The sequence below is a fragment of the Trypanosoma rangeli genome, assembly GCF_003719475.1.
Source record: "Trypanosoma rangeli strain AM80 chromosome Unknown Tra_15.4_contig_00299, whole genome shotgun sequence".
NCBI classification, from domain to species: Eukaryota; Euglenozoa; class Kinetoplastea; order Trypanosomatida; family Trypanosomatidae; genus Trypanosoma; species Trypanosoma rangeli.
Genome location: NW_021706044.1, coordinates 1 through 18,082, shown reverse-complemented (window position 1 = coordinate 18,082; position 18,082 = coordinate 1). Strand labels below are relative to the sequence as shown.

The window sequence follows — 18,082 nt, the reverse complement described above, 5'->3', positions numbered from 1 at the left end:
GAGGAGAGAGAGAGAGAGAGAGAGTGAGTAGGAGGGCGCGTGAGGAGGAGGACTGGCGGTGCCGAAGGTTATCGCAATACATTTTTCCTTTCTGCCCTCTTTTCCTTTGTCCCTGAGGTAAACAACCACGCCAGACAAGTCTTGCCTGGCACCCTTTCCAACACGCATCCTCTTTCTTGCCAGCGATGTTTGTCTCCTTATCGAAGTATACATCCGTATGCCGTTTTTTTTTTTTTGTCGCCTGCAGCACAGAGCGGCTGGCAAGAGGGATGCACAGGCCCTGTGGCACGTAACACATCCAAAATTGATACTTTCAGTTGCTTCTAGCACATTACGATGCCCGAGATATAAATGGTAGTACCCCTTCTTTCTTTTTGTGGGTCTGACGGATTGCGTATGAATGCGCCTGTCTCTATCTCTGTGTGTGTGTGTGTATCGCCCTCCGGCGCACAACTGAGCCGAGGCCTAACTGCTGTGCTTATTTCTGTCGTTGTTATGATGTTAACTCTTTTGTTAAGAGTAACAGGGCATCCCCAACGCGTACACATTGACAGCACTGTGATGTACGGATACTGGACGAACTCTTCTTTTCCCTGGACGGGAGGCTCATGTGCCACGCCCTATGTGGAAGTGGTGACACTACAAGCGAGTCATGCTGCTGCCTCCTTGTGTCGCCAGAAGATGCGGACTGGGCGGTTGTGTTTGCCCCTTTAGCATCTGACAGAGGCTGGCCCTCGCAAACCTCTGGAGCGAAGACGCACTGAGTGGACTCATTGAACTCAAGAGTCTGATGGGACTGAATACTCTCCACTCACCATTTTTCCTCCGGCTCCTTCCGTAGCACTCAAAGCCCGTTGTCTGGCGATATGATACGAGCGGACGCAGTGGACAGTGGTATTGAAGTGCTGGGCCATCTTCGGCTGCTGCGGCCTCGTGTGCCATTTAACTGTAAAGACATTATTGATTTGGCCTCATTTACTGCTTGTCCTTGTTAGGAGAGTACCTCTTGGCCACGTGGTGCAAGGCCCTGGCCGAAGTGCGTGTTAGAGTTAAAGCGTTGGAACGGCAGATTATTGCCAAGCACCAACATTGCTTTGCTGCAAAGGTGCGGTGTCTCCTGCGAGGTTTCGTAGGTAAAAAGAGAGAAGGAAACATTTTAAACTGCTAACGCGAGGGGGAAGGAGTCAAAAAGAAAGACTAGTGGGCCCCCACAAGCGGTCAGTCCTCATGTGGAAGTTGCTCTGAAATATGTTTTATTATTATTTTTTCTTTTGTTTTGTTTTACTCACTTTATGCTTTATGATTTTATTGGTGATTATTTTCTGCGGGCCTGCAAAAACGAATGATCTTCTCCTACGAGTTTCTGGCAAATGCAGTTCGTCATGTCATCCTTCTCAATTTTGACGCTACAGAAGCAGTCGCAAAGGGCAAGTGTGGGAAGGTCACCCTACCCCAACTCATTAATCCACCACGCACGGAAGCTGGGTGGGGGCGTTCTCAGCTTCTCCTTTTTTGCCATTACTTAATGATTGGAGAGAAGAGTGAGGAGTCATCGTCGTCGCTCTTGCCGTTGGGGTACTGCGTGAATAATATCCATATCGCGATGCAGGCGATGCTGAGGCGCATAACGTGTTTTTCCTTCTCCCCTCTCCATATTTTTCTCTTAGGGGAACCGTAAGGCGGCGAGTATTTGGTGTTGAATGCCCCATTCCGCGGCCTCTGAACTCTACGAGGAGTGCTGTGCACTCTACGGGGTGAGGCCGAACAGGGATGTGGCACAGCAGCTGGACAGGCCCAACTTTCTCACCATCCGGGAGATCGATGCCTCGAGAACTTTTCTGGGCGAATTGGGTGTTCGGGCACTTCTTGAGTTTGTTGGAAGCCACGCTGGGATTCAGCGACTTGTTCTCACAAAAAATGGTGTTGATGCGGCTTGTGTTGAGCACCTCTGCAGTGTCCTGCGCGAGAGCCCGTCGCTTTCTTCCGTCGATTTGTCTGACAACCGTATGTCAACGCCTTCCGTGCGACTCCTTTGGGAGACGGTGAGGGCTGTACCGCACCTTCAGGAGGTGAATCTTGAGAACTGCGGTGTAAGCGAGGATTGGGTGAATCGCCTGGGACGCTGCTGCAAGGCGAACAGTGAGTTACAGCAACTTGGGTTTCACCCGTACGGCCCAGAGCGCAGCCTTCGTAGCTGGGAGACGGTACTTGTTCTTGTGCTGGGCCCGGAGCCTCTTGTGGAGGCGTACTGCAGGGAAATCTTGCCGTATGTTAGAAGCTTTGTCTCAAGGCTCCGTCTACGGATTGCCCCACTCACTATTGAGAAGACGGACACACACGACGTGGTCAGAAGCAAAGTCTGGCGGTGTAGGTCGGCCTACAATTGTACGTTAAGTTGGTGTGTCGTTTTAATCGATGAGGCAACGTCGTGGATGGATCCGGATATCAGTGCCCTGACTGCTGTGCTGCAGCAAGAGGAACCTGTGATCCCTCCGTTGCGGAATAAATTTGGTGTTCTTCGCGATCCCATGCATCGCTGTGCAAGACACCTGTTTGTATATACACTACCCTACTTGCATGGGGAAGGGCTGGATGGAGGAGGATATGTGTTAACCGTCCCATCCAGTGTGTGGTTATCCTCAGTGGGTATTAGCGTGCCGGATGATGTCCGTGTTCCTTCCGCCGTGGCACTGCCCAGCAAGCGAAGCTGGAAAATACGTTGTCCGAGTGATCTTTGCACCGCCTTGTACGCTGTTTTTTCAGAGCAACCTCGCTCTATGACGCTGTTGGAGAAGAACGAGGAAACTGACGAAAAGGTATGGGAAACAGTTGAACGAGACAAACACTTTGGTTCGCTGCATCCAAGGTGCAAGGACATTGTTCACTACATGGAGACACCTGCCGGACAGTTATCGGTTCCTTTGATTTTGTACGGTCCGGGTGGCGTCGGAATGCCCAAGATTGTGTCTTGGGCGGCTGCAACCTATGCCGCGGTGGGGTCGCTTCGTGTCGTCCCTTATCACGTGGGCTGCGGGAACGAGAGCCTTGTCGTGCTGTTGTTTCACCTCCTTCGTGTATTTTCAAAGAAGCAGAGGCGGGTGTATCGTACTGTGGAGGAGCTATCCCTGGACGTCCGCGAAACGATCTCGGCCTACGACGGTCAAATGGTCCTGCTGTTGATCTCTTCCATCGATCACTTGGACCTCTGTGGATGCCGGGAGTCGGCCGTGCTTGAATGGCTTCCCGCGTCTCTGCCGCCATCTGTTCGCGTCATTGCCTCGCTAAACACGGAGAGTCCGCTTCTTATCGCACTTCGGAAACGCATGCCGCAGCCGTACGAGGTGCTCATTACGTCGCTTCCAAAGCAAGTGAGGGTCGATTTGTTTCTGCAGGAGCTTTTGCGGCGTGATGTGCTTGGGAAATCAACAGAAGCCCACTCGCTAAATGGTAGCAGCCCTACCCAACAACTTGATGGACTCAAGTCGTTGGAAAAGGCCTTTTTAATGAAGGATGGCTCGGAAAGTGCATCCTTTGGTATTTACACCGCCTCGTTTCTCCAGCGATTGCCGGAGGATTTGCTTGAGCGAGACACGGCGTTTCTAATTGCCGAGGAGGTACCAGACACCCTGGATGAAGTTATTACGCAGCTGCTGAGACGATATGAATCGTTGAGCGACACACTCACGGTTCAGTTTCTCACAATGGGCCTCGCTGCGGCGCCACTGCCCATTTCTGAGATTATTTACATCTGTGAGGAACTGGGGCCCTGCGCACGTCATAAAACTTTACCAGTGCTTTTGATGATGTCAGATGACGGCCTTTTGACTCTGACCTCTGACTCCATTGTTCATTTGTCTGACTCTGATGTGCGTCGTGTGGTTTTGAAACTTTACGCCGACATGCAGGACACTCTCAGTGTATTGGTGGAGACGCACCTGTTTCGGCTGGTCAAGACGCGAAGTCCAGATATGTCCTTCTGCTTTAGACATTTGGCATCAATCATGATTGCGAACGGCAGCCTTGATGCCGCCTACGGTCTCGTCCTAAATCCAACTCACATGGACGCTCTGCTGAGCCGCGATGTAGAAAACTGCACCTACGCTATTGATTTGGTGATTCGTCTTTTAAACACACATCAGCTTCTGCTTGAATTAGACGAAGGCGGTTCTTGTTCAATTAAGTCGAACATTGACCTTCTTAACCGTGGGGCTTTGCAAAGTGCTCTTGAGGCATTGCAGTCTTACGATGGATGTTTCTTTCAGGCCGCCTTGTTGGCCTCCGATGTATCGCCGTATCAGACACGGGCAATGGAGGCAAAGGAGGTTCCCTACACGGTGCTTGTGCCTTTGAACCGCGGCGACGAGGATGACGCAACACACTCGTTGGAGTGCAAGCATATGCCTGTTTATTGTCATTTGTGGGGAGAATATCTTGTGGTGACAACAACGCAGGAAGTTATTGTGTACTCTGCAACGGATTTTGAAAGCGAGCTTGCGCGTTCTTTTCTGCCTTTTGAATCCAACCAGAATCTTTGTGGTTCTTTAGTTGCTGCGGGAAGTCGTGTCGTTGTGATTGGCGATGGACAATTACTATTGTGGGACTTTGCCAGTCAATCATTTACAATGTTTGAGGATACCACGTCCTCCTTGAATGAAAATGCATTGGACTCCTTTGGCCTAAGCCTCCTCGTTCGCCATCCCTCGAAGGAGCAGTTCTCCATCATCGACGTATCCAAGAAGAAGGTTGTTATGGAGCTCCCGATCTTTGAGACACCGGTACGTGAGGCACTCTTTTGTGGTAGTGGGATTCTTGCTCGCGCTCTGTACGATTTGTTCCTCATGCGTGAGGAAGAGGAGGAGGTGATGAAGCTTGCGCATACAGGGACTATTCGTGGTGTTAGTTTTAGCAATGACAGTCGCCTCATTGCTTCTTGCGTCAGGGAGAGTATCTGGATTTGGTCTGGGACCGGGGAGCTTCTGCACCTCATCGACGCTGGCTTGACACCCGTTGAAGATATTCGTTTTAATGCAAGCGGGGCTTTACTGCTCTCGTGGCAAAGTGAGGGAGTGAAGGTGTGGAACTCGCTGAATGGGGACTGCGCCGGGACTGTGGAGCTTTGCTTCGATGAGAGGGCCTCGTTCCTTTGTTTTACGGAGGATGGCTCAAATATTATTGGTCGCTGTGGCCCACGCATTTATCTATGGGATGTCCACACCCGTCAGCCTGTGGGGGTTCTTACAGCCAGTACTGGCCACTTCACGTTTGTGCAGGAGCGAAATCAAGTGGTTATTGGAACAACATCCAAGAAAGAGGTGAAAATATGGCGGGTTGGCGATGCTCCCATACCATCTATTCAGCGGGTAAGGGAAAAAAGGCTGACAAGCATGTGGCGTAAAAATGCCAGGCTTTCAACTGCTCCCATCATTGGAGTAAGTGTGAATTTGAACGGAACCCTTCTCACTGCTGTTGATGACAACGGTTCGGTGATTCTGCAACCGATGGACGGCTCTGTGAGGTGGGACTGCAACGTCAGTAATGTCGAAAGTGCAGCTATTATGACTGATATGCTGTTATTCACTGTGAAAGGTGAGAGCCATCGCTTCTTTTGGAAACGACTGAGTGAAGATGACACTGTAAACGAGGTATTACTGCCAAGGGATGCCGCGAGCAATGCGACTCTGGATCTTAAAACGGCAGAGTTTGGGAATTCCATAGCTGTAGTTTCAAACTCTGAAGAACGCACGTTGATTTACGTCTATAACGCCTTCGATTGGAATTTGACAAACCAGTTTTTAGGTCATTCTGGGCGTATTGTTCAAGCCTTTTTTGCTGGTGATTTTCTCTTTAGTTTGGGGGTGGACTGCACTGTGCGGCTTTGGAGTCTCCTGCGGCATGCAGAGAGGGCATTGTACACCCACACCTGCGCTATAGTTGCAGCGGCACCAGGCCCCCTAATGACCCTTTTTTTCGTGGACGAACAATCGCGGGTGTACCATGTACATGTAGATAATATCGCATCCTCGACGCACGCGCGCTTTGTTGCAGAGGCGGTTGAGCTGACTCTGACGATTCCAACCACGGTGAGGGTCCGACACGTCATACATGCCTCCAACCTGCTCGCCATGTCCTCAGAGGACGGTTCCGTGTACCTGGTGGACCTGCACCACGGCGGGACTGTCGTCAGACTGTCTGACTACAAGTGCCTTTCGCTTGCTTTTGTCGTGGACGGGAGCGACGTGCATATCGTGACGGGCCACTCGACTGGCGAAGTCGTTTTGCACCTTGTGCGTTTCACCGAACCGATGTAAAATAAAACAAAAAACAAGTGACGGAAACGGCCAATGCCGCATCCGGCAAACAAACGCGCAAAGAAGACAACACCTGAAAGTATGTTTCTGGAGCACGCTGCAAAAAATAATAATAAAAAAAACGAAAGCAAAAAAGAAAAGGGAAAATAGAGTTAGCCGTAGCAAAACATGTGTGTTGGTCTGTTTTGTTTTTATTTGCCCGCCTTCTCTTTCTCCCTCTCTGTGTGTGTGTGTGTGCTTTGGCTTGTATGTCTTGGATAATTCTTTGATCGCTACACGCTTTTTTTTTTTTTGAAAATTATTTTATTGTACGCCTTTTGTTTTTGCCGCCGATATACGCGCATTGACGACTGCCGCCCACGCGTAAGAGTAGGAGAGTGACACGTGCACGCCGCAAGAGGACACGAAGGCACTCGTAGTTAACATCCGAGCCAAGGAGGGGTAACAGGAAACAGGAATCCTTTACAAACAAACGTAACCAGCACTATGCGGCGAGACGATTTTGAGCGTCGGCGCCTTCGTGATCTTTACGACCGGAACGTGCGCCGGGTGCGGGCACTGGCAGAGGCGCGAGATGCGAGAAGGACCGGCAGCGACGACGATGTGGCGGCTCCCCGTCGTTATGTCGTTAGCGAGCGTCGCACTCGCCTCGAGGGGTTTGGCCGTGGCGGCTATCAAGTGCGGCGCTCCGGCCGTGGCAACCGTGGCACAGAAAGCCGTCGCTTCAGCGACCGGGGTGTCTACCGTCGCGGCGCTCTGGACCGCTTTGAGCGCGAGGAGGACCTCGAGCGCAAGATGCGTCGTGCACGTTTTCGCGAGCGTCGCCTCAATGAGGGCGGGCTGCGGTTCGGTCGCCAGCGCCTGCGTCTTCACCGCAGCGAGCGACGGGAGCTCCGCCAGCTTCGTGAGCTTCGTGAGCTTCGAGAACTTCGTGAGCTTCACGCGTTTCGTGGTGCTCAGAGGGGCCGAGGCAATGGCGATCGCCGCGAACCACCCCGGCGCGAGACGCTAGACAAGGAGTTGGATCACTACAGAAAGGACCAGCGTGGCGGACGCAGGCGTGGAGGCGGTGGTCGTGGTGGGGCTGCTGTACAGCAGCCGCTTACAAAGGAGCGACTTGACGCGGAACTCGATCGCTTCCGCAGCGGAAACTAGTAAAAACAGGTTGGTTGATAAGGTATCATTAAGGGAGGTCAACCAAGCTGGCTTGATTGATGCAAGTCCAAATCTGGATGGCTGAGGGATCTTCTATGCATGCTGTAAGTACCTAAGAGAGGAGAAGCGAGGGGGTGACTAGAAAAAAAAAAAAAGCAAAAATGGAAAAAAAAACGCCTGTTGTTGTATTCATTACCGGTGCCTGCACACATGCTCATTTCCCACGAAACGTGACTGAGCCGTCAAATGGTGACATCCGTTATTATTACTGTTTTCTTTTTCCTGCCTTTTGAATAGACAATTGTGAGTGCCGCAGCAGGTTCTGTTTTTGCGTGAGAGATCGAGACGGCGTACGTTTTTGCCGCGAGCGACCCGCTCATGCCAGTCTAGAGATCCAACAAGCGAGAAGGCGGGAAGCAAAATGCTTCATCCCACGAAAAAGGAAGAGACATAAAGAAACCCGAGTGAGCCGCACACGCGCTGGGCCGAGGCAGAGATCTCTGGTGCCGAACTCTCCGCTTGGGTTTGCGGCGGCGGCGGTGACCACACGGGTTGTATTCTTTCCGTCTTTTTTTTTTGTGTGTGTGCGTGTGTGTCTTTGTGTTCCAACTGACAGGCACCGTCGGCCGTTGCAGTTCCGCCATTCTTTTTGCATTGCAGCATGACTTTCCATCTTCTACAAGACGCGAATTCCTACCCGCGTCCCGGACACCCACACATATGCACGCACACATGCACACACATGCCGGATGTTGTTGAATGACACTGTGGGATTTGGGTCAGTGACGCCCATGTTGGGCCCATCGCATCTCTTGTATTTGTCTCTGTTCCATCGTCTTGTGACGGATGGAGGTGTTCTGCTGCCAGTGCTATGTTGTACGGACTGACGCCTTAATGAATTCCGTGCATTGTGTTCCCAATAGTGACTTCTGCAGTCTACTCTTGGTGCATATTTTTTTTTTCTTCTAACACCATCTGCGCTTTGTTGTTTTCTGCTTTTGATGCACATTTAAAGTCATTAGTGAATGCGTCCGGGACGACCAGGGACGTTAAACGTAGTGAGTTGCGGAATACCTGCGCTTCATGCCAGCAGGCCGCCTCGTACGTTGCGCCCGGGTTACACCCCCCTGTCAACTACCCACACGGTCTTTGGACAGAAGCAGGCTACGGTGCCTGCTGTGCCGCGCCGCAGAAGCTTGCTTTCGACAGACCACGTGGCCTTCGGCACGAGTAAGTCGTTAACTTTTGATAGACCATTTAAAGGCCCCATTAGCGTTTCGGGATTTTTCTTGGCAGTGGACCCCAATTTCGCGGCAGGGACACAAAGCCGAATGAACCCAAATGCACAAATCACTGTACGTGACAGTGAGGGAAACATGTCGCGCGTGCGTTACCGCTGTTACCTAGAGTCCGATACAGGACTGAAACTAGAGGCACTTATACGGCTCCAGGTCGGCTGGATCTCACCAAAGGTGACTTTCTCCTTTATTCCCTATGTCATCTACCTTGGAAAGGGCTTTGATGTGAGCATTCCGTTCCTTATCCACTTCACCATGGTGCCAGTATTGGATGAGCACGGGGACCACACGGGAAGCTTTCTCTACTTTAGCGGGACCCCCATGCTTGGATTCTCGGCAGGCCTTACCCAAATTCAAAAAGGGAAGTTGGTGCTAAACCCATCAAGGAAGGTGGATCCCGTGGAGGAGTCCAAGCAGTTTGTTGGTAATGTTCATGTTCGACAATTGGGCTTTGTCCTACTCAAATGCCTCATTTACGCGTTGTGTTTTCTCGCGTGCGTTCCAGCTTCGCAGCGCGTTCTTCAGTGCATTCTGCCTGACCCTTTTCACCGACACAGTGAAAGCGCAGTTTGACGGATGTCTGATTGCTTTTTTTTTGCTTGTTCGTTTGTTTGACTTTATAGTCTCTGGCGATACCTAAGCCCCCATTTTGGATGAATGAGCCGTTGTTCTGGTTCTTCTTTAATTGTTTTTTTATTTCCGTTTTTTTTTTTAAATACCCATATTTTTTTTTTTTTTTTGTTACCGAGTTTTCCTCTGGGCTTCAGGGGCGCAGAGACGCCGGAAGTGTCTTTGTCGTTTGCCCTTATTACTTTCTTCTCTTTTTTGAAGGTTTTTCCCCTTCACTGCCCCACACGACTCTTCTTCATCTTTCCCTCTTTTTTTTCTTTTTGCTTGGCGATCTCTGGCCGGGTGGGTCGCACAGATGCGGAGAACAGTTACCGTTTTTTGGCAATATGGCATCCACACCCCTCGTGGTGTGGCGTATCACGGCGCCAAGATGAAGCATTGGCCGGAGCAAAAAATACCTGAGAATTTCAAATTTACGGAGGAGCAGCGCTTTAGGGCGAAAGCCATTCCTCGAGATGTTGGGAAGATACCCCGCAACTTTGTCCTCAGCGTCCTCTATCGCCACCAGCCGTGCGAGGTGGGTGGCCTTTGGGAGTACTGCACCAACGACCCTGAGGTAGTTCTCGACAGCAAACGACATCTGCGTGAGGTGCTGCAGCAGGCAAGAGAGGAGGGTTTTGTAACGTTTGAGCGGGACCCCGTTTCAAATGAATGGCTCTGTTTTCTCACACGGGAGCGTTTCGAGGAGGTGCGACAAATTGCTGGAGCAAAAGCTGAGGTGTCGGAAGTCCACTCGGGGCTGCGTGGTTTTAGCGCGGCGGAGACGTCGTCATATACGGAGCGATTTAAGGAAATGAATGAGACAGCAAAGGAGGAACACGCACGTCGTCTTGAGGAGGAGGTGACAGCCACCACACGGCACCTGCGTTCCTTTCAGCGGAGGGAGGTGGACTACCTACCGTACACGGATCTAAACGGAAAAGTCAACTTTATGTGGTGGTACGAGACGAGGGACGTGCTGCAGAAGGGAGGTAATGCACTCCCCGACTCTAGCGGAGGCACGCTGCCGGGTGACCCTGATAATGGCGAGGCACGTCTTGATAGATGACGTTCTTGTCTTATTTCTTTTTCTTCCTCCTTTGCGACTGAGGTCATCTCTTCTGTTCCTCCCCCTTCCTCCTCTTTTTTTTTTCACGCGCATTTCTGTGTATATCTATGTGTACCCATTTGAGTTTATTTGTTTATTTTTGCGTTTTTTTTTCTTGTTTTGTTTTTCAAGTCTATTGTTACTTTTTTTTTTTTTGTCTGTGTGTGTGCTGCTCCTGCTGGTTTGTAGGAAATGAGTGCGCAAGCCGCGTCGGAGTTGTCCTCCCGCTTGGAAGACATGGAGTTCTACAAGAACACCCTCTACCAACGGGTCCAGGAGTGCCCCATATCAATCACCCCAGGGACTGAAATGATGCGTTTCCTGCGGAGGGAACTCATTCGAGCCGAAGAAAGCGATGAGTCTGAGGAGTATCAGTTGGTGGTTGGGGATATGTTTAAGGTAGTGACAGACTCCTTAATCTCTGCGGTGCACCGGAGTGCCCCCTATGCCCACATTGATAGCAGCCTCCCAAGGGATTACCACGTCACAAAGGATGAGGACGAACTATTGATGGCGGATGGCATCTTCGACTCCGACGAAGAAGGTGACGCGGACAGTGAGTCCGTGACCAAGCCCTCCGTAAAGGAGAAGGAACAAAAACAACGCAAACGCGACGAACTGCGAAAGCGGCGGGAGGAGGAGGAGGAAATGCTTGTCAAGAAAAATAAGGTTCCAGATGATAAGGGAGGTCTATTGAATACGTTGGGCCCGTATGCCGCACCCCGTCTCACAATTAGAGCCTCCACTTTCACGTTCCCAAGTCGAAAGACTCTGGAGCAGCGTACCGCCTTACCTTCACCTGAGTCATCCTCAGAGGAGGAGGACAACAAGTACGAGGAGGAAACTGTAGGAGTGGTTTCTTCCTCCTGCTCCTCCGGTGGGGGCGAGGCTGTAGCTCATTTGACGGCTTTCATGAAACCCTTGTCGATGGATTCCCTGAAAAAACTCAGTGAGAGCGCCAAAGTGAAGAGAAAACCCTCATCATCAAATCGAGAGTATATTACACAGATTGTCAGAGCCGCTGTGCGATTTGGATGTGATAAGGCATGTCGCCTTATGGATAGCCATGAAATATTAGAGGAGATGACAAACCACTTTCAAGCTGGCCCGCTTAACACCGCAGCAAGCATCGACTTTTTACAATCCCTTCCCGATCAACTAAAACACGCTTTAGGTCACATTTTGGGTGTCTGGGAGGAAAGTCCCCAAGTGGAGGTCATGTGGGAGCGTATGGTGGCCATGGGGTTTTTGGGTGTTCTAACCAACCTTCGTCTAAGGCCGCTGAAGAAGATTGCGACTGAGTTGGGTGTGCCCATGCCAGATACGCAATCCACCGAGAAGTGTTGTGAAACTATCATGTTTGCCGCATTTCCACGGGAACGATTGCGGGCGAAAAATTCGCGCTCCAAGAAGCAAAAAACGCTTAACTTTACGGTTCCGCCAGCTGGAATGCGGTGTAAAGGGCATATGGGTTTTATTACGTTTCAGGTAGAAAATGTTTCTATATTACCCAAAGATAATGAGCGTCGCTACTCACCGGAGTTTGAGTTTGGCAAGCTGAAGTGGAGTCTTCTTTGTATGGCGAACAAGGAGTTTCTTGCGCTTTACTTGTGCCAGACTGGTAGCGTGTTCTGCAAGTTTCTGATCACGGTAGTGAATCATATGCATGTAGACGACTCTATCTGTAACGAGGGCACGCAGCGATTTTCGACACGGTCGCAGGAAAATGATTGGGGTTTTAATACTGTGATAAAGTTTGAAGAGCTGCTAAACCCGAAAAAGGGATTTTGGCAGGAGGAGGGTGATAGCGTCACGATCGAGGTTGGCATCGTCCTCGTGGAGACGCCGAAGCCGCTCAACCGTGCAAAAAGCACGTCGAATAAGGACAAGCAGACGGGACCCAAGGTGGATGAGAAGGCGGTGCGGCAGCTCATCGAGGATGAGAAGATGGCACAGGTCCGGAAGCGCATTAAGCAGGAGATTGCCAAAGTATTGAAGGATGGGGAGAAGGCGCGAAAAGGGATTGCACAGCGCGCTGCTAAAGGGTTTCACGACCTGGTGGAACGCTTCAAGGCAGAGAAGCAGCGCATCATCAAGGAGCTTGCGGAGCGCGAGAGGCGGGAGCAGCAGGAGCGTCAACGTGAGCTTGAGATCATTAAGCAGGCGCAGGAGCAGAATGCAGAGATGAAACGGCGCATTGAGACTTTGAAGAAGGAGAGCGCGAATTTGCTGCGAGAGAAGAAGGAACTGACGCAGGAGACAAGAGAGCTGAAAAAGACAAGCGAAAAGTATGCTCAGGAACTGCATGCAATCAATGAGAAGAAGATGATGCTGCAGCAGAAAGTCACACAACAGGAGAAGAAAATTGATGAGGCGGAAAAACGACTCCGTGATCTGCGGCAGGACGAGTCGCTCAATCTATCATCCGACGACGATGAGGCCAATGTAAGCGATGACAGTGAAATCATGTCTCGACTCAGGGAGTCGCTTGAACAGTTCATCGGGACAGATGCAAAAGGTGCCTAATGCGCATGCCAGCGCCTTTGACGGGAGGCGAAGTCGCCTTTTTACGGCTAGCGGAGTCGATACACATAAAATAAGAAGAAGAAAAGGAAGAAAGCGAGGTGAGGAGAATAGAAATCACATTAACAAGAACAACAGCAACGCAAAGTAAGTTCTCCACCTCCTTTACTGACTCGTCACTACAGTGTGTTTTTTTCCCTTTTTGTTGTTTGTTTTGGTTCATTGGTGTTGTCGTTGTTGACCTCAGGACCGTTTCTGTTCCGCTGTGCGATTTTGAAGTAAATACGTATGGGAAACGGGGAAAGGGAGTATCACAAGTGCGTTGGACCGCACATGCCGTGGTGACACCAAATGTCTCTTGCGTCTGTTTTGTTTGTTTTTGAGGGGGGCAGATGAACTTCTCTTCTCGTTTATTAGTATTTTCTCCTTTTTGATCTTTGCTCAAGTGACACACCTCAGGCAGAAATTTTTTATGCTTCTTGAACGTCTACGGGTTGCACCCTCTGCGGTGGCCGGTGTAATTTTTGGCCTGACGCTTATGCTGCTTGTCGACGGCATCATTACAGCGCAAAGTGAGGCGAACGTGGCGCACCGCACCACTTTTACGATGCTTATGCCTGCCATTTTCTCCATGGTTGGTTTCTTTATGATGATTCTTGTCTCTCCCGTTGAGGTGAAAAACGACGTAACGAGGGCCAAAGTAGTGCTTTTCATTAGCTGGATTTTGTGTTTTAGCTCCGCCGTCGCCGCGCTTGTATTGTGCAAGCTGAAGTTCACGGGGCTGCAGGAACGTAGGCACTCCGTTTTGGGAGTGGCGCTGGTCGGATTTACCAGTCTTATGCCACTCACTGGCGCCATCCTTTGGTGGAGCAAGCAGTCTTCGCTGGACGACTATTAGCCGTAAACTTCCTACCAGGCCTTCTACGTGTTTCCATGTACATTTGTTCTACCGTTGGTGGATCGTCAAGTTTCTTCCTCTTTTTTCTCTCTCTCTTTATATATACATGTATATATAAAGAGAGAGAGGTACGATGGTCCGATGTGGTCTTCAGTTTTTTTTTTTTTGTCATTTTGTTTCTGTGCTACCACTAGGCATTTGGAGAGTGCTGGAGGGGACGACCGGAGACGAAAAGGGAGGACCCGGCGCTCTCACACACATGCGAAACATATATATATATATATATTAATATACTTGGGCGAGGGCACAGCTGAGGACCTTCAACGTGCCCTGATGCGGTCACGGCGTTTTGCGACGGCTCTCGTGAGCTCTTGCCGATGCTTTGACAGCTCTGGAAGATTTGGGAAGGAGCTCGGATTTGGTCACAAGGTGCGTGACATCCCCGTTCTCACGGGAAACCCTAGGCTCGTTGCGCGGTAGGAGGAATGACGCTGCGCCTACAAACTTACCGAGCGCATGGAGGATGTTATTAGAGACATACTGAGGAAAGATGGATGGAGTGAGGTGGAGGTGCAGCGGGAAATGGGGCAAATTTTGGAGAGAAAAAACTCACGACATTTGCTCTTCTTTGAACACATGGGCCGCCGTTGAGGAATTTCGGCGAACCCCCCTGGTACGGTCGGTACAAGCCGACAGACACATGTGCTGCCAAGCACATCTCTTACGAGGTGATCAAGCTGCTGGAGCGGGCGTTAATCCCTCCATCGCTGAGGACCGACCCATACGCGCATCTTCGGAAGCACCACATGGAGGACAACTGGATGAACGATAAATTCTCGGAGGAGGCAGCAAAGTACGTAAAACGCTAACAGCTGGCCAAACAGACCAAATGTCTTTCTGGATACGGACAAGTAGCCCGACACAAGTTTTTAGCGTTTGAACAAACGTTCAAGGCATCTTACAGCGGGAAACAACACATGAATGAGTCCTACTCCGCCTGGTTGCAGTCCCTCAATGACAAGTGAAACAGTGGAAGAGCTATCGTTTCTGAAATTTGGGGTCACAAACAGTTTTTTTTTGTTTTTAATTATTTTTTCTTCGCAAGTGAAATTTTGTCACCTTTTTTTTGTCTGAAGTTTTTTGGGTTGCTGTGCGTCACTGCTGGCACTTTTTTTTTTCTTGTTTTGGTTTCAGTTTTCGTCATTGTTTTCTTCTGTCTCTCTCTTCTTTGTCCAGTGAGGGGGCTCTAGTGGAATGCCGTGGAGGAAGCTGGACTCCGGAAAGCAGTCCCGCAAGGAAAAGAGGGAACTTTCCCTTGTGCGTGGCGACGCCGAAGAAGAGGCATCTCTGTTAAGTAAACGCTATCAGGATGTAGAGGAGCGCCGGTTAAAGGAATGGGAAAATTATCAGAGAAGCCATCGCTCGACTGAGGAGCAACAGTCATCTCGCGCATTCCTGGACATATCCATTAGCGATGTTCTGGCCGGGCGATTAGTTTTGGAGCTCTTTGAGGAGACGGCTCCTAACACGGTGCGCAACTTCCGAGCACTAATCACGGGATCCTGCGGTGTGGATCCTGTCACCGGCGTCAGACTGGACTACCTGGACACGCCAGTCCACCGCGTGGATCATGCAACAAAGCTCATTCTTCTCGGTGAGCTGGAATCCCTTAACATCTCCTCCACCGGCACTCCCCTTCAGGATGAGGGGTACCACAAGCGCCACTCAGAGCGGGGACTGCTTACCATGATTACTGACGGCCCACACACAAGCGGCTCTGTCTTTGGTATTACCTTGGGTCCCTCACCTTCCCTTGATTTTAAACAAGTCGTCTTTGGAAGGGCCGTTGACGACCTCACGTTGCTGGATAAACTTGAGCATCTTCCGCTTGATGCTATTGGGCGCCCCCTTGTACCAGCTGTAGTCACTTTTTGCGGCGCGTTAACGGGCCCAAAGCCGTCCGGTGTTAACCTCTTTATGCATGAGACCAATGAGAACACAACGGGTCACACTGTCGCTGAAGACGCAGAAGCTTAACCCGTTCACAAAACATTTTTTCTTGCGAGTGGTGACTGTACGCTGTCACACGTTGTCATTTGCTTCTATCAAGGCAAAAAAAACAAAAAAAACACGAGGACGTGGTTAGGGGATGACTCGCAACCGATGTAGATGAGCCGCAAGGAAAGGAGGAAAAATGTTTCTTTTTATTGTTTTTTTCCTCTCAGTTTTGAAAATGCCGAACATCTTTGGTGATTTTACGCAAGTGCGATAAAATGTTGTGGTTTTATAAATAAACTGTATTCCACAACTTTCTGCTTCACATTGCGCTTTTCTGCATCTGGCGCGTCTTGCCTTTTCACCTTGTAAAGGAAGCTAAACGGGATAACGTGTGATTGGAGCTGTTGCAGGCTTTGCCGTTGTGTCTCAGCGGTTGCACCACGATTTGTGATCTCTCGTTGCAGTCCGTTATGCGATGAGGGCTCACAGGTGATGTATTACTTCTTGGGAAGTGTGAAGCCTTATCAGTACAACAAGGCTCTGGTGGACCATTTGTGGGATGGGAATGTCTTCTGCGTCCATGCTACTTTGTGGGAATCGTGATTCTGGTAATTTTCACTCCAAGCACCTTTTCTTTCCGACGGCTTCCGCTTCTTGGGAGCGGGGAACAGAGAAGGACAAAAGATGTGGCTTTGGTACAATCACATGTACACTGCCTTCCTTGGGAGCAATCACAATTACGGTGTCTGTGTTGGCGTGCCGAAGTCGAGTAGAGGAGTGAGGAATATGTGGAGCGGCAACAACACTCCCGTGAAGGGCGCTCTGCACTGAGGAGGAGGGAGGGGGGGGGGGGTGTTGACGTAAAATCTTTTTTTTCTTTTTGAAATCATTCTTTACTTTGCTTTTATTTTAGTTTTGTGCTGACAGGGGCTGATGGCGGATTTGTGACAATGGCGTTTGTGAAGTATTTAAGGACAGATCGGTGTGGCAACGCCAGTGATAGACATGGAGAGATAGAATGCGAAGAAACTGTCCGAGGCTTATTCGGTGAGTGTGGGATGACAGAGGAGGTTTTTGCTCCCCCCCCCCTCCCAATAAGAGAGAAGACGAATACAAGCAAACTGAGGTGTCCCTCCTCTGCTGGAGGGACCCTCTTGTTGGCGGCGGACGGCGTGTTGTAGTGCGGCCGCATCTCTTATGTTCCCACAAAAAAGTCGTTTTGTTTGAGTTTTATGGATGACGAATTGCTGCATCGTTTTCAGATGGGGTGTGGGATGTACAGACGCAGCGCGTGTGCATGTGTGTTTCTGCTGAGGTTGCTCTACGGTATTCCACCCGGACGCTATTGGGGCACCTTTCTGCTTTTCCTCTTTGCCTCCTTACTATAGGAGTACTTTGGAACTGCGTGTTTGAGCCCTGCACCTTTTGAGGACGCTTCTGTTAAGGCCTGTGCGCGTTGTTGCTGAATTATAAGTATGTTTACGTATGTATGAGCGTGTGTGGTCTGGTTGTGATTGAGCATTGGGAACGTGACAAGGGAGAATAGTTTTGGCGATGGCAGTGTGTCCGCACTGCGAATTATGGCGGTGCTAATATGCAATGTATATATATATATATATACATTGCCCTGCTTGTTTATTCTTCACCTCTACTGTCTCCACACACACGGAAGGAGAAAAGAGACAAAACGCTACTTGCTGTTGTGCACATTGAAACGCTCTGCAGTTAACACCATCACACACACACACACACACACAGAAACACAATCGTCGCAGCCTGAGCGGATCCACCACAACGAGGGAAGAGAGTGTGAGTAAGCAGCGACACATGCCCAAGATGTACCGGCACCTGTTTTCTTATTCGGTGCTGCTGCTGTTTGTACTCTTGACATGCTGTGGCAGTCAAGCTGCGGGGAGTGTGCCAGGGACGGCCGTTAATTTATTCACAGGGACGACACCGATAACTGGTGCCAAATGGGAGGGAATGCAATGCGTTGAAGGGTCAGTTCGCTCGCTTCGTGTCCCTAGCCTTGTGGAGGTGGACGGTGCTGTGTTTGCCGTTGCTGAGGCCCAGTGCAAGAATGGAGTTGACAGCTTCACTGGCATCGTATCACAGCACCTCAAGGAAATTGGAACAGAACCGACTGAGATTCCGATGGGTGCAGGCACAGGTTCCTTCACACGCA

General features: G+C 50.3%; 10 protein-coding genes and 2 pseudogenes across 10 annotated transcripts, besides 14 other annotated features; 10 read left to right on the top strand and 2 right to left on the bottom strand.

The window, feature by feature from the left end:
* Nucleotides 1-50: a microsatellite.
* Nucleotides 51-639: 589 nt separating this feature from the next.
* Nucleotides 640-942, bottom strand: TraAM80_07319 (uncharacterized protein; the record flags this gene model as incomplete). Its single annotated transcript, XM_029384116.1, has 1 exon — nucleotides 640-942. One exon carries the CDS (start codon nucleotides 940-942, stop codon nucleotides 640-642), a length of 303 nt encoding a protein of 100 aa, XP_029236041.1.
* Nucleotides 943-1,249: 307 nt separating this feature from the next.
* Nucleotides 1,250-1,283: a sequence feature (A-rich).
* Nucleotides 1,284-1,342: 59 nt separating this feature from the next.
* TraAM80_07318 (uncharacterized protein) lies at nucleotides 1,343-1,678 on the top strand (the record flags this gene model as incomplete). The annotated part of the gene is made up of 1 exon (XM_029384115.1): nucleotides 1,343-1,678. The coding sequence occupies one exon, from the start codon at nucleotides 1,343-1,345 to the stop codon at nucleotides 1,676-1,678; it is 336 nt and encodes a 111-aa protein (XP_029236040.1).
* A 22-nt stretch (nucleotides 1,679-1,700) lies between these two features.
* Nucleotides 1,701-6,308, top strand: TraAM80_07317 (uncharacterized protein; the record flags this gene model as incomplete). Its single annotated transcript, XM_029384114.1, has 1 exon — nucleotides 1,701-6,308. One exon carries the CDS (start codon nucleotides 1,701-1,703, stop codon nucleotides 6,306-6,308), a length of 4,608 nt encoding a protein of 1,535 aa, XP_029236039.1.
* A 101-nt stretch (nucleotides 6,309-6,409) lies between these two features.
* Nucleotides 6,410-6,448: a microsatellite.
* A 346-nt stretch (nucleotides 6,449-6,794) lies between these two features.
* Nucleotides 6,795-7,463, top strand: TraAM80_07316 (uncharacterized protein; the record flags this gene model as incomplete). The annotated part of the gene is made up of 1 exon (XM_029384113.1): nucleotides 6,795-7,463. One exon carries the CDS (start codon nucleotides 6,795-6,797, stop codon nucleotides 7,461-7,463), a length of 669 nt encoding a protein of 222 aa, XP_029236038.1.
* A 142-nt stretch (nucleotides 7,464-7,605) lies between these two features.
* Nucleotides 7,606-7,637: a microsatellite.
* A 256-nt stretch (nucleotides 7,638-7,893) lies between these two features.
* Nucleotides 7,894-8,119, bottom strand: TraAM80_07315 (hypothetical protein; annotated as a pseudogene).
* Nucleotides 8,120-8,171: 52 nt separating this feature from the next.
* Nucleotides 8,172-8,206: a microsatellite.
* Nucleotides 8,207-8,488: 282 nt separating this feature from the next.
* Nucleotides 8,489-9,334, top strand: TraAM80_07314 (uncharacterized protein; the record flags this gene model as incomplete). The annotated part of the gene is made up of 1 exon (XM_029384112.1): nucleotides 8,489-9,334. The coding sequence occupies one exon, from the start codon at nucleotides 8,489-8,491 to the stop codon at nucleotides 9,332-9,334; it is 846 nt and encodes a 281-aa protein (XP_029236037.1).
* Nucleotides 9,335-9,338: 4 nt separating this feature from the next.
* Nucleotides 9,339-9,375: a sequence feature (A-rich).
* Nucleotides 9,376-9,435: 60 nt separating this feature from the next.
* Nucleotides 9,436-9,504: a sequence feature (A-rich).
* Nucleotides 9,505-9,686: 182 nt separating this feature from the next.
* On the top strand, nucleotides 9,687-10,439 carry TraAM80_07313 (uncharacterized protein; the record flags this gene model as incomplete). The annotated part of the gene is made up of 1 exon (XM_029384111.1): nucleotides 9,687-10,439. One exon carries the CDS (start codon nucleotides 9,687-9,689, stop codon nucleotides 10,437-10,439), a length of 753 nt encoding a protein of 250 aa, XP_029236036.1.
* Nucleotides 10,440-10,563: 124 nt separating this feature from the next.
* Nucleotides 10,564-10,634: a sequence feature (A-rich).
* Nucleotides 10,635-10,670: 36 nt separating this feature from the next.
* TraAM80_07312 (trichohyalin) lies at nucleotides 10,671-13,004 on the top strand (the record flags this gene model as incomplete). Its single annotated transcript, XM_029384110.1, has 1 exon — nucleotides 10,671-13,004. The coding sequence occupies one exon, from the start codon at nucleotides 10,671-10,673 to the stop codon at nucleotides 13,002-13,004; it is 2,334 nt and encodes a 777-aa protein (XP_029236035.1).
* Nucleotides 13,005-13,200: 196 nt separating this feature from the next.
* Nucleotides 13,201-13,241: a microsatellite.
* Nucleotides 13,242-13,473: 232 nt separating this feature from the next.
* TraAM80_07311 (uncharacterized protein) lies at nucleotides 13,474-13,899 on the top strand (the record flags this gene model as incomplete). Its single annotated transcript, XM_029384109.1, has 1 exon — nucleotides 13,474-13,899. The coding sequence occupies one exon, from the start codon at nucleotides 13,474-13,476 to the stop codon at nucleotides 13,897-13,899; it is 426 nt and encodes a 141-aa protein (XP_029236034.1).
* Nucleotides 13,900-14,167: 268 nt separating this feature from the next.
* Nucleotides 14,168-14,192: a microsatellite.
* A 40-nt stretch (nucleotides 14,193-14,232) lies between these two features.
* On the top strand, nucleotides 14,233-14,922 carry TraAM80_07310 (hypothetical protein; annotated as a pseudogene).
* Nucleotides 14,923-14,969: 47 nt separating this feature from the next.
* Nucleotides 14,970-14,998: a sequence feature (A-rich).
* Nucleotides 14,999-15,153: 155 nt separating this feature from the next.
* On the top strand, nucleotides 15,154-15,936 carry TraAM80_07309 (cyclophilin; the record flags this gene model as incomplete). The annotated part of the gene is made up of 1 exon (XM_029384108.1): nucleotides 15,154-15,936. The coding sequence occupies one exon, from the start codon at nucleotides 15,154-15,156 to the stop codon at nucleotides 15,934-15,936; it is 783 nt and encodes a 260-aa protein (XP_029236033.1).
* An 827-nt stretch (nucleotides 15,937-16,763) lies between these two features.
* Nucleotides 16,764-16,808: a sequence feature (A-rich).
* A 688-nt stretch (nucleotides 16,809-17,496) lies between these two features.
* Nucleotides 17,497-17,520: a microsatellite.
* Nucleotides 17,521-17,625: 105 nt separating this feature from the next.
* Nucleotides 17,626-17,662: a microsatellite.
* A 62-nt stretch (nucleotides 17,663-17,724) lies between these two features.
* TraAM80_07308 (trans-sialidase) lies at nucleotides 17,725-18,082 on the top strand (the record flags this gene model as incomplete). The annotated part of the gene is made up of 1 exon (XM_029384107.1): nucleotides 17,725-18,082. A coding segment is annotated over one exon (358 nt), but the record flags the coding sequence as incomplete, so codon positions are not given.